Here is a 15,704-nt window from a genome sequence, read left to right as displayed (position 1 = left end):
CATCTGTAGAGATTTGCCAGGGTTTTCAATGTCATACCTAACCTCTGCAAATTCCCAAGGAAGTCGAGGTGCTGGTGTGCTTTCTTTAAGAAATCATTAGTGAATTTGGTCCAGGAAAAATCCTCTGAGGTAGTGACTTCTAAGAACTTAAATGTACCCACCCTCTCCACTCAGATTCCCCAGTGATCACTGGATCGTATACCTCTGGTTTCCCCTTCCTGAAGTCAACAATGTCATTGAGTGCAAGGTTGTTGTTTATGCACCTTTCAGCCAAGTTTTAAATCTCTCTCCTGTATTCTGACTCATCGGCTTTTTTTATATAACCCACTACTATGGCAGCATTGGCAATTTGTAAATGGTGCTATTGTTGTACAGAGCCATACAATCGTAGGTGTAAAGAGAGTAGAGCAGGGGGCTAAGAATGCAGCCCTGTGATACTCTGGTACTGATGGAGGAGATATTCTTACCAATTCTCACTGATTCTGGTCTGGAGGTGAGGAAATCCAGGATCCAATTACACAGTGGGGCGTTGAGTCCCATGTCTTGGAGTTTACTGATCAGTTTTGAGTCAATGATGGTGTTCCTTGCCAAAATGTAGTCAATAAATCGTCCTGATGTATACATCTTTGATGTTCAGGTGTTCTAAGGGTTTGTGCAGAGCCAGTGAAATGGCATCCGCCATAGACTTGTTGCTACAATAGGTGAATTGGAACAATCCATGTCAATGTTTAGACAGGAGCTGATAGGCTTCATCACTGTTGATATCGTTGCTACTGATTGATTGTCATTAAGATAGGTACTGCAATGAAGCCCTACTTCTTCACAAATATGTACATAAAAGGGGGACAGGAGCAGTGGCGTCACTGGAGCTGGTGTCACTCTCACTCCCTCCTCCTGTACCAGACCAAACAGAATCCTTCGTTAATGTTACTTGTAAATCATAATTCTTGTAAATCACTAAATGTAATGCGACTAATAGTGAGATAAACAACTAGCAAAATTAAAATTACACCTTTAAATTGCAATATCATACTATTTAATTCTCAAACAAGCTATTGCTATAAGTTCATGAATACTAATTATCACAATTTTGTAGCTAAAACACCAGAACATTTGACAAAAGCAGTGACTATAAAAACACCAGCAGCAACAAAAACAACAGCGTGTGCAGATGAAACCATGTGATTCAAGACATAATTGTAATTGGGTAATAATGACAGGTCTGATTGGAGCACACAAGAAGGTTCAATAAGTAAATTAGCATAGAGTTTTAGCCTTGAGAAATGTAAGATGGGTTACAAAAAATGTTTTTGTTGTTATAACTAACGACAGGGATAGTTTTATAAAAAACAATACATTTCTGCTGAAGCACTGCACAAAAATTTTATAGACAGTCATCTTGGTGTCACCTTCTCTGATGGTGATGGTGCTATGTGTTTCCCCGCCCACCCCCCCCCCCCCCACCCACCCAGTGATGCCAGTGAGCAAGAGCATTATTTCTGAGTCCTACTCAATATTCTTCTTTTCTTCTTTGGCTTGGCTTCGCGGACGAAAATTTATGGAGGGGTATGTCCACGTCTGCTGCAGGCTCGTTGGTGACTGACAAGTCCGATGCGGGACAGGCAGGCACGGTTGCAGCGGTTGCAAGGGAAAATTGGTTGGTTGGGTTGGGTGTTGGATTTTTCCTCCTTTGTCTTTTGTCAGTGAGGTGGGCTCAGCAGTCTTCTTCAAAGGAGGTTGCTGCCCGCCGAAGTATGAGGCGCCAAGATGCATGGTTGAAGGTGATATCAGCCCACTGGCGGTGGTCAATGTGGCAGGCACCAAGAGATTTCTTTCAGCAGTCCTTGTACCTCTTCTTTGGTGCACCTCTGTCTTGGTGGCCAGTGGAGAGCTCGCCATATAACACGATCTTGGGAAGGCGATGGTCCTCCATTCTGGAGACATGACCTACCCAGCGCAGTTGGGTCTTCAACAGCATTGATTCGATGCTTGCAGACTCTGCCAGCTCGAGTACTTCGATGTTAGGGATGAAGTCATTCCAATGAATGTTGAGGATGGAACGGAGACAGCGCTGATGGAAGCGTTCTAGGAACCGTAGGTGATGCCAGTAGAGGACCCATGATTCGGAGCTGAACAGGAGCGTGGGTATGACAATGGTTCTGCACATGCTGATCTTTGTGTGTTTCTTCAGGTGATTGTTTTTCCAGACTCTTTTGTGTAGTCTTCCAAAGGCGCTATTTGCCTTGGCGAGTCTGTTGTCTATCTCTTTGTCGATCCTTGCATCAGATGAAATGGTGCAGCCGAGGTAGGTAAACTGGTTGACCATTTTGAGTTCTGTGTGCCCGATGGAGATGTGGGGGGGGGGGGGGGGGGCTGGTAGTCATGGTGGGGAGCTGGCTGATGGAGGTCCTCAGTTTTCTTCAGTGCAGAGAACAAAGGACTCTACATCACCTTTGATGACCTCACCAAAGCCTTTGACACCGTGAGCAGGCTTTGGCAAATACTAGAGCACCTCGGATGCCCCCCCAAGTTCCTCCACATGGTTATCCAACTGCATGAAAACCAACAAGGTCGGGTCAGATACAGCAATGAGCTCTCCGAACCCTTCTCCATTGACAACGGCGTGAAGCAAGGCTGCGTCCTTGCACCAATCCTCTTTACTATCTTCTTCAGCATGATCCTGAAACAAGCCATGAAAGACCTCAACAATGAAGACGCTGTTTACATCCGGTTCCGCACGGATGGCAGTCTCTTCAATCTGAGGCGCCTGCAAGCTCACACCAAGACAAAAGAACAACTTGTCCGTGAACTACTCTTTGCAGATGATGCTGCTTTAGTTGCCCATTCAGAGCCAGCTCTTCAGCGCATGACGTCCTGTTTTGCGGAAACTGCCAAAATCTTACTCAATATGCGTCTCACAATCAACATCACTAGCAAATTATTACATAATTGTTTTGGGACCCTCCAGCCCATTGGCTGACATTTTGCCTATATTATAACTGTTGCTGTGTTTCAAGATGGACTTTTTGCTCATAAAAACACCCCACGATGCAAGACTGTGTAGTGTAAATCCTCTTACCTGCATTTGCACAACTCTAATTTCTGATTCAGAGCATAATTATCACTTTTACAACCAATAGTCAGCACCTCAACAGGGCACCACATGCAAAACTGCACATCCCTTTATCACATGCCCTGCTTCCAAACAGTGATATACAATGAACAGAAATACTCCCAGTGCAGACCACATTGACCATCTGCACAATTGGTAAAGCTATTGCCTCACAGCTCCAATGATCCAGGTTCAATCTGCCCTTGCGGAGCTCTGCATGTTCTCCTGAAAAACTCATAGGTTTATACCCGTAGTATAAAAATGTACAAGTTAGAAACTAAGTGCAAGGGCAAGTTGTGGGCACATGGTTAATGGGAATGTAGGTATAAATGATTACAGGAAAAATGAGTGGGGGGAGTGGAATATTTAGTGAGCTGGGGCAGACCTGATGGATTTGTCAGGTAGTTTCCTTTGATGTCATAATATGTACCCATTCTTAGAAAAAAGCTCTCAAATTTGACTCTCTGCTTTCATTTTGAGAAAAAAAAGCTTTGACTATGGACCTAAAAAAAAATAACTTTTTCTTCTGCTCTCCCTGTACACAGAATCTGTCGGGACAGGCAAGTAGTTTCAATTGTTATGACAGATCTGAACCTTCAATAATATTTCACTTTGTATTAAGTTTACAATAATCACCCAGCTTCCCACAGATATTGTCCTCAGATTTATTTTGTGTTATCATGTGGTCGGGATATTTTGAAGAGTCCAGATGCATAACATGCAAAAATCCTCTGATAATCTGGCATGCTCAGGACTTGGGCTATGATGAACAGCCGACTTTTAGTGCTGTATTTATTATTGACCCAATTTATTATATTGTAGCACTGATTATCATTTAATATTCTAGTACTATATAATACAATTCTCAGTGAACCCAGTAACTTTAAAGGGAACAAGGAACTGCATAGTTAACCAGACACTAATATGTTGAATGGAACTGTGGCCCTTTTGAGTTTTATGGGAGCATTGGAAATGGAGTCCCAAGTCTTGCAAGAGAGCATGGGAACTCGGACCCTGGTGAGATAAAGTGGTTCTACTGAGTGAAGGTAAAATTGAAGGAAGCCAGGCTGATTTAACTCATCAATCACTAGGAACGTTCACAGAGCTAGATTACCTGCTTATTTGTCCGGTTCAACCCACATGGCGATGTGAAAGGGCAGGAATGCAGGACCTTGAGTCCCCAAGTGCCAAACCACTGGGGCTTCCGAATAATTGCAGAGTGGACTCTGGGAGTTTTGCCATCTCCAACAACAGTTGTCGTGAAACACGGGGACCTTTTGGAGCAGTGGTTCTCCACCTTTTTCTTTCCACTCACCTACCATTTTAAGTCATCCCTATACCATAGGTGCTGTGATTAGTAAGGGATGACTTAAAGTGGTAGGTGGTTGGAAGGGAAGATTGAGAATCACTGCTCTTGACCCAATTGTTTCTGAAATAGTTTGCTTGAGAAAAATTGTCATTGGCCCATTTCCTGTGGAGTTATGAAACCGTGCACATAATGAGGTACGATTCAAACAGTAGTTTTCAAACTTTTTCTTTCCACCCACTTACCACCTGAAGCAATCCCTGACTAATCACAGAGCACCTATGGTATAGGGATGACTTAAAGTGGTTGGTGAATGGAAAGAAAAGGGCTGAGAACCACTGTTTGGGAGTATTGTTGAGGTTTAGATTGGGTTCGGGCAGTGAAAGTGGAGAAAGCACGTCTCTACGCCGCTCTTTCCAGCCAATGGTCCACTCATTAAACAAACACTCAATGCATTAACCCCCCCCCCCCCCCCAAATCGACGGTGCTAAAAGGACAGAGCACCTTCGCTCCACAATTGTTGCTGGGCTGCGCCTGCCCAAAACTTGGTGCCGAGGAGCAATCAGCGATGCCCCGGGGTCGAGGAGAGCCCGACCGAAAGGCAAGCGCTCTCCCCTCGGCCGCTCGCTGTCCGTCAACTGACGTCACAATGCTGGGGAGCCGGGCTTGGCTGAGCAGCGGGAGAAGGGTGGGTCCTGTGGCGCGACGGGCGGAGTGTGCTCCATCGCCACTCCGGCGGATTACTGCTGGAAAGCAGTGGGGAGCGAGTTGGAGAGCGGCGACGATGGTGCCCTGGCCAACGCGCTCTTTGCTGTCCGTAGTATGGCTCCTTCTCGCCGCTTTCTCGCCGCAGGCTGCCGCTTGCCCGAGCCGCTGCCTCTGCTTTCGCACCACGGTGAGGTGCATGCATTTAATGCTGGAGAACATACCTGCTGTCTCGCCGCAAACCACCATCCTGTGAGTATTGGAGCGGCGGGGCTGCTGCGTTACGGGAGAGGGTTGAGCCGATGCTTTGTTGCATTGCCGAAGGGATTCGTCCTTCAGCTTTGCAGCGAGCCGCTAGAATGGAATGTTTGACTTAGTTTGAAAGCATTTGTTTGGCTGTGGACATTTCAATTTGATGTTCTGCACCTGTGGAATTTTGTTGTGGTTGCAGATGTTTGTAAATTTGAACTGCATGTTGGAACATTTCTGTATTTCCCCCCTCCTCCCTCCCTCCCACCCTTTTAGTGCCAAGCTCCCAATTGCCTTGTGTTTAAGTCCTTGGAATTTGTCGGAGGAAGGGAGGGATGTGTTTTTTTTTCCCTTTGGAAACCTTCTCAAAGAGAGTTAGCAGAAACAAGAAGGATACACGCGATGAGCGTCAGGAATATAAAGATCGCGAGTGCCAAGGCTTGCGGGACATCTGGCTTTTTGCAGGGTCACACGAGTCTTTGAAGCTGCTGTCGTGCAAACCCTAAAAATCAAAAGGAGGGCAGCAAATAGCAGCCAATAAGCAAAAGCTTCACAAAGATTGGGGAGGGGGGGTTGTAGAGGTGTAACTTCTGATTCGAAGTTGCCCTTCTCTCCGCTGACTCCCCATTGAGCCCTGTAAGGTGGAGCGTTTTGTTCATGTCCTGGGAACGATCTTTAAGTGGACAGAGAGCAGCCCAATATAGAAAGGGTGTCGGAAACGGCAGAGAGGGTGCCCACCTTTGATCGGTCGGGACCAGTCGTTGCACATGTGCTGGAACCTCACTTGGGATTGGTTTTGTGTTCACCACCCCTTCCTTCGTTTTCGAGGGCCATAAAAATCTGCAACACTGACTGGTTCAGGAAGGAATACTCCCAACGAAGTGCAGCTGTACAATGACTGGACTTCAGTCAGGTCGGGGAACAAGCACGCTTGCCTCAGCCTCTCCCGGGGTAGATAGATCTCGCAGCCGAAAATAAAACCATTCTTCAATGGAATGAGCAGCAATCGACATCATAAATCTGCTTGCTTCACCGGTGCTGCTTTGGCGTGGAGGATGTATCCTTTTCCTCTTAACCCCATGCCCTCTTGGAGCCTCCAGGATCTGTTTAACTTAATATACATTTACTCAAATTGATGTTCTTATTCCGGTGAGGGCCAAAGGTTAATGTGCATGGAACTGAGTTTGCAGGCACTAGTTTTGTGGGACATGTCAACAGAGAAGGAAAAACTGAGCATTAAAAACAAAATCTGCCAGTCATTTTGGGATTCATCAGTTGGCACAGGACTGACTGTCTGGCATGGAGTTTCCACGTTCCTGCAGACTTTTTGTTTGGTGCTTTACTGTAAGTTATTTCTTTGTTGTGGTGGTGGTTCAAGCGCTGATGTGCAGGTGCCTGGCAGCATTCTGTACATTTCCCTTTTGACATCTCCCTCTGAAGGATGGGGCTGATTACAAAATTGTCTTTGGGATGATGGAAATCAAATCCTGTGAGAGGGAGAAAAAGGTTTTTCTTTACTGTAACTGCTGCAGAAATGTTTGAAGTGGCCGGAAGGATCACATGAATGTGTGAATCAGCTGATTTCTGGAAAAATCATGAGGAGGCTTTTTTTAAAAAAAATTCCACAACAATTTCTTTGAACAAAGGAATAATCAGAAAATTCAGCAATAACTAGGATGAGAGACCACAAGACTAAACATGCAACCTCTCCCACTTGCTCTGTCATTCTCAACAGGATCAATAGATTCCCCCTGGGGAAGTGGGGGGGGGGGGGGGGGGCGGCACGGACTGAAATCAGAACATTTGTTTTTTTTTTAAGTAGTTGGAAGGAACCAACTAAACTTGACTGCTTCACAGGGAAGGTGGCCCATAAACTTTCAGCAGAGACCTAAGGGGATCATGGCAAAAAAAAAGTTTACATCTGTGCCATTTTCCATATTTTTGTGATGTCATTATTCAAATACCCTCTGCCCTGAATGACTGAGTTTCCACAACTCTCGAGGGTAAAGAACTCCAAAGATCTGGGTGAAGAAATATATTCCTTGTTACATTTACAATGCGAAAGGAGTCTAGCTGGGCTTTAAAACCCCTGACCATTCTCTTCCATTCAATGAGGTTGTGGCTGATCTGATCTTTGATTTCCACTGGTTTTAATTTACGGGATTCCTGTGGTTTTATCTCTATCAGCCTTTAGTAATCAGGTGATGCATTTCGGTGGGATAAAAATTCCAAAGATTTGAGATCCTTTCCGAAGAAATTCTACCTCCTCCAAGTCTTAATTGCATGGGACATTATCCTGAGATGAAATCTCCCAAACAATCGTGTGCAGAAAGGATGGGTGCTGGGTCCACTCTCAATGGGGTCATATTTGTGGGTGGGGGGCACAGACTGAAATCATAAAATATTTTATATGTTTTTAATCTTGTTGGGTTTTTTTTAAAAAAAGGAAGAAACCAATGAAACTTAACTGCTTCACGGAGAAGGGGCCCCATGAAGTTTGAGGAGGGTCTGAAGGGGGCTATAACCAAAAATAGGTTAAGAATGCCTGATGTAAATAACTGGGATGATGACAATCCAGATAGTATGGTTAGTAAGTTTGTGGGTGACACCAAAATTGTTGATTATGGTGGACAGTGAAGAATGTTATCTAAGAATACAACAGAATCAAGAACACAGTTCGTTGGTGTTTTAATAGCATTGCACTAACCTTGCCACATGAAATGTAGAGTTCCATGACTCATTGATTCCCAGAGAAGGAAACAAAAACAAAATCATAATTGGAGAGTCTCTTTTTTCCCACAAGTTACATTTGGGTTTAATTGTAATTGTATAATGCAAAACTGACAATTATGAAACACCTTGTGTATATATAACCACATACTACTTATTATTTTTCTTTTCCTTCAGAGTGGAAATTGCACATTGTTACTTTATCGAGTGAGTTACAAAGTTTCGGTTAACTCCTTTATAATTTTTTAAAAAATTGAGTTTAACATATAAACTTAGATACAACATTTTAAGGAAAACACAAAACAAGTTATTTCATATACATGCAGGTGCAAAGAAAAAAATGATGGAACTACATTAGGCAGTTCCTTGATCCACATAAGAAACAAATAATTGAAATTAAAGATTGAGTTAACTCCAATCAGTTAGGTCTTCCTGAAATATAATGACGTGTTTGTGATGCCTGCCATTATTAATATGCAAACTCCAGAGAGGAGAGATGGTTCCCACTACAAACTTTTATCAGTTCATTGTGTACTTCAATCTTGTCCTTAGTCTTCCTGGCATTTTTTCATTTTGCACTGGATTTACTCACTAATTGCCAATTAAACTTGTTGAAAATTAATGTGCGTAACCTTCAAGCTAAATATACTTTCAGGATCATGACAGATTTTAATTTGATGCCATCACATTTTTTGGCTCAGAAAGGGGACAGTTGAAACCATTAGTTTCGTCTCTGCCTGTTGTAAATCTGTATATTGTTCTTTAGAGAGCTTTAATGCTGTACATTTTTTTTTAAAGTGAAGGCAATACAGTCTTGCAATCAGAGCAAAATCTGCTTGTTCCTTGGGAGTGACTGCTCCGCAAATATTTTTTTGCTTCCACTACATGCACTGAAAGGGTAGCTGCAGATAGTGCCATCAATGTAGAAGGCTTTCATCAGCCAAATGAACAGCAGCAGTAAAGTGGTCGCCTTTGTTCCAAAACAGCCATCTGATGATTGATGCTCCCATACTCTTGGGTGTGAAGAACCGTTCCCACTATGATTGTAAAGCTTTTTTTAAAAAAAATGCAGCAGATGCTGCAAATCTAGAATGAAAATACTGGAAATACTTGGCCACATCTAAGGGAAGAGAAACCGTGACTATGCTCTGGCTGAAGGTCCTTCATCAGAACTTTGTCTTTTATTTTGTCTTGCCATGGTTTTGTCATCCTATGAGCAAACAGTGCCTTTACTGCTGCTACAGGATGACAGAAAGGAGGAGTTTGGGTTGGTGAAATACTTTTTCATAATGACAGAACATTCCAAAGCACTTCATTGAATGAAATACTGTAAGTGTAATAAATTTTGTAATATCAGCAAATGGGATAGACATTGTATGCATGGCCAGATCCTGCATTTGGGAGGGAAAAAAGATTTTAAAAATATTGTGAACTTGTTTGAAGGATAACTATCACTGAGGACATAACGTTGCTGTAAGCACTCAGCAGGTCAGATAGTGTCAGTAGAAAGGGAAAGAGTTAGCATTTCAGACCAAAGACCCTTCTGTCAGATTACTGGCCTGACATGTCAACTCTTTTCTTTCCACAGAAGCTGTCTGATCTTCTAAGTGTTTTAGAAAGTTGTATTTTTATTTCACATTTTCAACAAATGTAGTTCTTGGACAATTAATGTGAACTAAAGCCTTGATAATGGGATAATGTTATTTAAATTATTTTTCTAACATTCATCAGAAGGCACACAGGACCTCCATTAAATATTTCTTCCCAAGGACAACTCTGGAAAAACAGTGCATATTTCTTTTAAAGAGATCAGTAATTGATACATGTCCAAAAACCATTAGGTATTGGCAAACAGAGGGGTCTGTCATTCTGTCATGGATTTTTCTTCATTCACTGTCAAGATAATTGGAATAGGTGATACTTTAAACTACAAACAAATGCTCTTTATTCATAAAACATGTTAAAGTACCAGGAGGCATGCTTACAACTGTTTCCTCACAAAGTGACTATCTTCTGTCCACAAACATTTGCAGCAAAATGGTTAACAGATTAAATGGTGACAATTTAAAAGGAACAATTATCCCACAAGTGCATATGACACATCCTTCCTTTAATATTGAAAGATAAAATAAAAAAAACATTGTGTGTGTATGTGCAGACTGTGTGTTTTGGTACATGGTCCTTGAGATGTTTGGGTCAGTAGACTCTTTCTAGATCTGGTTCTACTGATTGCAATTCTCCAAGGTCTGCTGATGGACTGTGGGTTTCTCATGATACATCCTTTAATATCTTCATCTCCACTTCGCACATGAATGTTTCCTTTGTAAACTTTCTCAGACGCCATTTGTTCCTTTGATTTGATATGACCTCAGTCTGATGTGGCCTTCATCCACACTGTGCATCTAACTCTTCATGGTGGCAGATTTATGGCATCCCACATTAATGGTCGAGAGATTGATCCTGTCAAACTCGTATCCTCAGCATCATTTATGCCCATGAGATGTGCTTAGCTAAGTGTGATGACACTCTGGATGTCTTTGCTAAGTGGACCAAGTTTTGTGATTGAACGATTGATTCATCTGCAGGAGTTTTCATAATCCTCTCATGGTGTAATCCAGTTTGTTTTTTATTGTAGAGATTTACCTATTTATAAACCTATCCGCTGTGGGCACTACTTCCAAGAGTAGATGTGACATTCTGCAATGATTTTAGACATAAAGCACTGTAACTGGCCCACGAGCCCCTGCTTCCCAAATGCATTCCTATGACAAACTAACCCATATGTGGAAGGAAACTGGAGCACCCAAGGAAAAGCCACGCAGACACGGAGAATGTACACATTCCTTTCAGACAGTGCCAGATTCGAACCCAGGTCACTGGTGCAGTGCATTAGCATTGTGCTAATTGCTGTGCTAACCGTCCTGCCCTTGATGAAATGTGCATCTTAGCTTTTTTGATTCTTTGGGTTCCACCTGCGGAAAGCATTTGTTATTAGGCTACATTGATAGTATAAGTCTCATAGATTTCAATAGCAATGCCTCAAGATTAATGATTGCTTCAGGTGGATGTTGCATGTTGGTTCACAGCCACACTATCATGTCACGGCATCACCGTCAGGGCATGGTTACATCTAGTGCAGTGGTTCTCAACCCTTTTCTTTCCACCCACATAACACTTTAAGTATTCCCTATGCCATAGGTGCTCAGTGATTAGTAAGGGATTGCATAAAGTGATATGTGGGTGGGTGAAAAAAAAACACTGTTTTAATTGTACCTAATTGACTCGTTATGTGCATGGTTTCATAACTCCAAAGGAAATGGGCCAATGACAATTTTTCTCAAGCAAAATATTATTTGTAATTGTATTATTAAGAATTGGGTCAAGAGCAGTGATTCTCAACCTTCCCATCTCACTCACATACCACCTTAAGCAATCCCTTACTAATCACAGAGCACTGATGGCAGAGAGATGACTTGAAGTGGTATGTGAGTGGAAAGAAAAAGGTTGAGAACTACCGATCTAATGGGCGTTCTTTCTACACTGTTAACTGTCAATGCTGGAATTTTGAGCAAACGATAAGAATCTGGAGGAACTTGGCAGGTCAGGCAGTATCTAAGGGTACAAATCCTCATTCAATGTTTTCATTTGGGCTCCTTTATCAATATTGAATTGGGAATAGATGATATCAAGTTTCATCAAAGGGAGTAAAATGGGGGAGGGGAGAGTTCAGAGATTGGGGATGGGATACGTGGTGATAAAGCATTGAAAGGTAGAAGGAGAGGCCACTGAAAGGAGGGAAGGTTTGAGAAACCAGAATGAGAGTAGGTAAAGATGAAATGGAAGCAGTGGAAACAGATGGAGGTTACCTAAAAATTGGACTTGAGGCCGACCATGAGGAACATGATGTCCTAGATTCTATAATAAGTTCCTTGAGCTAATAGTGCTCTAAATCTTGAAATTTTCTACTAGTCAGCCAGTAGATGATGGATCAACATTCTGCTGTGTTTCATGCAATTGGCCAACCTACCCACTGACTCGCACACTCTGAAGACTCCTTTACCTGCATAAGCTTTCTTCCTCCTCTTGGATATCCTATTCTTACCTTCCTGGATCTTTTTAATTCTGACTGTTGCCGAGTCATCAACAGTATCAACTTCACCACATCCTTCACTTATTCTAATCTCAACCCCTAGGAATGCATTGCCCTCCACCCTCTCAATTCCAATCCCAACCTCACTGTCAACTCTGCACTCATGGGTGCCCTGGCACACTGGCCTATACCTTGTTGAGGCCAGACTTGGCTCTCTGAACTGGATCCCACTAAGAAGTATCAAGCCACCATCTCACTCACTATCACTCATCACTTGCAGTCATTTCCATTTCATAGCCTCATAACTTCATTGTTTCCCAACCCTGCAGTGCCTGGTTCTACTTCCTACCCAAAATCCACAAACCGAATGGTCTGGCAGATTCATTGTTTCTGCATACTCCTGCACACCAAACTGGTATCAAGATGATACCAGTTTTTCCCCCCTCCTCCACCTCCAGTACAGTCCCTTCCTCCTTTCATCTGGGATTCCTCATATGCCCTCCACCACTTCAACAATTTCCAGTTGCCTGGACTCAACTACCTCATTTTCACTACGGTTGTCCAATCATGATGCACCTCCATCCCCCATTTTGAAGGTCTCAAAGCCCTTTGTTTCTTTCTCAACAACAGTCCCACCCTAGCCCTCTCCACCGTCACCCTTCTCCACCGTCACCCTTCTCCACCGTCACCCTTCTCCACCGTCACCCTTCTCCACCGTCACCCTTCTCCACCGTCACCCTTCTCCACCGTCACCCTTCTCCACCGTCACCCTTCTCCACCGTCACCCTTCTCCACCGTCACCCTTCTCCACCGTCACCCTTCTCCACCGTCACCCTTCTCCACCGTCACCCTTCTCCACCGTCACCCTTCTCCACCGTCACCCTTCTCCACCGTCACCCTTCTCCACCGTCACCCTTCTCCACCGTCACCCTTCTCCACCGTCACCCTTCTCCACCGTCACCCTTCTCCACCGTCACCCTTCTCCACCGTCACCCTTCTCCACCGTCACCCTTCTCCACCGTCACCCTTCTCCACCGTCACCCTTCTCCACCGTCACCCTTCTCCACCGTCACCCTTCTCCACCGTCACCCTTCTCCACCGTCACCCTTCTCCACCGTCACCCTTCTCCACCGTCACCCTTCTCCACCGTCACCCTTCTCCACCGTCACCCTTCTCCACCGTCACCCTTCTCCACCGTCACCCTTCTCCACCGTCACCCTTCTCCACCGTCACCCTTCTCCACCGTCACCCTTCTCCACCGTCACCCTTCTCCACCGTCACCCTTCTCCACCGTCACCCTTCTCCACCGTCACCCTTCTCCACCGTCACCCTTCTCCACCGTCACCCTTCTCCACCGTCACCCTTCTCCACCGTCACCCTTCTCCACCGTCACCCTTCTCCACCGTCACCCTTCTCCACCGTCACCCTTCTCCACCGTCACCCTTCTCCACCGTCACCCTTCTCCACCGTCACCCTTCTCCACCGTCACCCTTCTCCACCGTCACCCTTCTCCACCGTCACCCTTCTCCACCGTCACCCTTCTCCACCGTCACCCTTCTCCACCGTCACCCTTCTCCACCGTCACCCTTCTCCACCGTCACCCTTCTCCACCGTCACCCTTCTCCACCGTCACCCTTCTCCACCGTCACCCTTCTCCACCGTCACCCTTCTCCACCGTCACCCTTCTCCACCGTCACCCTTCTCCACCGTCACCCTTCTCCACCGTCACCCTTCTCCACCGTCACCCTTCTCCACCGTCACCCTTCTCCACCGTCACCCTTCTCCACCGTCACCCTTCTCCACCGTCACCCTTCTCCACCGTCACCCTTCTCCACCGTCACCCTTCTCCACCGTCACCCTTCTCCACCGTCACCCTTCTCCACCGTCACCCTTCTCCACCGTCACCCTTCTCCACCGTCACCCTTCTCCACCGTCACCCTTCTCCACCGTCACCCTTCTCCACCGTCACCCTTCTCCACCGTCACCCTTCTCCACCGTCACCCTTCTCCACCGTCACCCTTCTCCACCGTCACCCTTCTCCACCGTCACCCTTCTCCACCGTCACCCTTCTCCACCGTCACCCTTCTCCACCGTCACCCTTCTCCACCGTCACCCTTCTCCACCGTCACCCTTCTCCACCGTCACCCTTCTCCACCGTCACCCTTCTCCACCGTCACCCTTCTCCACCGTCACCCTTCTCCACCGTCACCCTTCTCCACCGTCACCCTTCTCCACCGTCACCCTTCTCCACCGTCACCCTTCTCCACCGTCACCCTTCTCCACCGTCACCCTTCTCCACCGTCACCCTTCTCCACCGTCACCCTTCTCCACCGTCACCCTTCTCCACCGTCACCCTTCTCCACCGTCACCCTTCTCCACCGTCACCCTTCTCCACCGTCACCCTTCTCCACCGTCACCCTTCTCCACCGTCACCCTTCTCCACCGTCACCCTTCTCCACCGTCACCCTTCTCCACCGTCACCCTTCTCCACCGTCACCCTTCTCCACCGTCACCCTTCTCCACCGTCACCCTTCTCCACCGTCACCCTTCTCCACCGTCACCCTTCTCCACCGTCACCCTTCTCCACCGTCACCCTTCTCCACCGTCACCCTTCTCCACCGTCACCCTTCTCCACCGTCACCCTTCTCCACCGTCACCCTTCTCCACCGTCACCCTTCTCCACCGTCACCCTTCTCCACCGTCACCCTTCTCCACCGTCACCCTTCTCCACCGTCACCCTTCTCCACCGTCACCCTTCTCCACCGTCACCCTTCTCCACCGTCACCCTTCTCCACCGTCACCCTTCTCCACCGTCACCCTTCTCCACCGTCACCCTTCTCCACCGTCACCCTTCTCCACCGTCACCCTTCTCCACCGTCACCCTTCTCCACCGTCACCCTTCTCCACCGTCACCCTTCTCCACCGTCACCCTTCTCCACCGTCACCCTTCTCCACCGTCACCCTTCTCCACCGTCACCCTTCTCCACCGTCACCCTTCTCCACCGTCACCCTTCTCCACCGTCACCCTTCTCCACCGTCACCCTTCTCCACCGTCACCCTTCTCCACCGTCACCCTTCTCCACCGTCACCCTTCTCCACCGTCACCCTTCTCCACCGTCACCCTTCTCCACCGTCACCCTTCTCCACCGTCACCCTTCTCCACCTGGCAGAACATCTCTCTCTCCTTGACTACTTCTTGGACTCATCCCACTTTCTCTAAGCCCCGGGTACCTGCATTGGACCTAGCTATGTCTGCCCTTTTGGTGGCTATGTGGAGTAATCCATGCTAGAAGCCTATGCAGGCAAGGCTCCTCAACTCTTCTTTTGCTATATCAGTTGCTACATTGGTGAGCTTGTCAACTTTATGCACTTTGCTGGCAACTTCTACCCAAGCGTCAAATTCATCTGGGCCATTTCTAGCAACTCCCCTTTCTCGATCTCTCTGTCTCCATCTCTGGAGACAACCCTCTCTTAACCCACCAAGCTATATCGACCACACCTCTTCCCACCCT

At 46.2% G+C, this 15,704-nt stretch overlaps 1 protein-coding gene and 1 long non-coding RNA gene across 4 annotated transcripts in view; one reads left to right on the top strand and one right to left on the bottom strand.

Moving 5' to 3' along the window:
• LOC138736529 (uncharacterized) overlaps positions 1 to 5,043 on the bottom strand; it is a 16,835-nt gene extending 11,792 nt beyond the window's left edge. Inside the window, exon 1 of the long non-coding RNA XR_011340352.1 lies at positions 4,923 to 5,043. This is a non-coding gene — a long non-coding RNA (uncharacterized lncRNA). The remainder of the gene's footprint in view (positions 1 to 4,922) is intronic.
• The window catches only part of LOC138736528 (peroxidasin homolog), a 243,839-nt gene continuing 233,091 nt past the window's right edge, over positions 4,957 to 15,704 (top strand). For all 3 annotated transcript variants that reach the window (XR_011340350.1, XM_069886187.1, XM_069886186.1), the window contains exon 1: positions 4,957 to 5,375. Coding sequence is in view for 2 of the 3 variants with exons in the window: in XM_069886187.1 (XP_069742288.1) it covers positions 4,987 to 5,375 (389 nt within the window). In the remaining variant the exon portion in view is untranslated. The remainder of the gene's footprint in view (positions 5,376 to 15,704) is intronic.

The sequence above is a fragment of the Narcine bancroftii genome, chromosome 6 (assembly GCF_036971445.1).
Source record: "Narcine bancroftii isolate sNarBan1 chromosome 6, sNarBan1.hap1, whole genome shotgun sequence".
Taxonomy (NCBI): domain Eukaryota; kingdom Metazoa; phylum Chordata; class Chondrichthyes; order Torpediniformes; family Narcinidae; genus Narcine; species Narcine bancroftii.
Note: the sequence above shows the minus strand (reverse complement) of the source record. Positions and strands in the feature narration are given on the sequence as shown.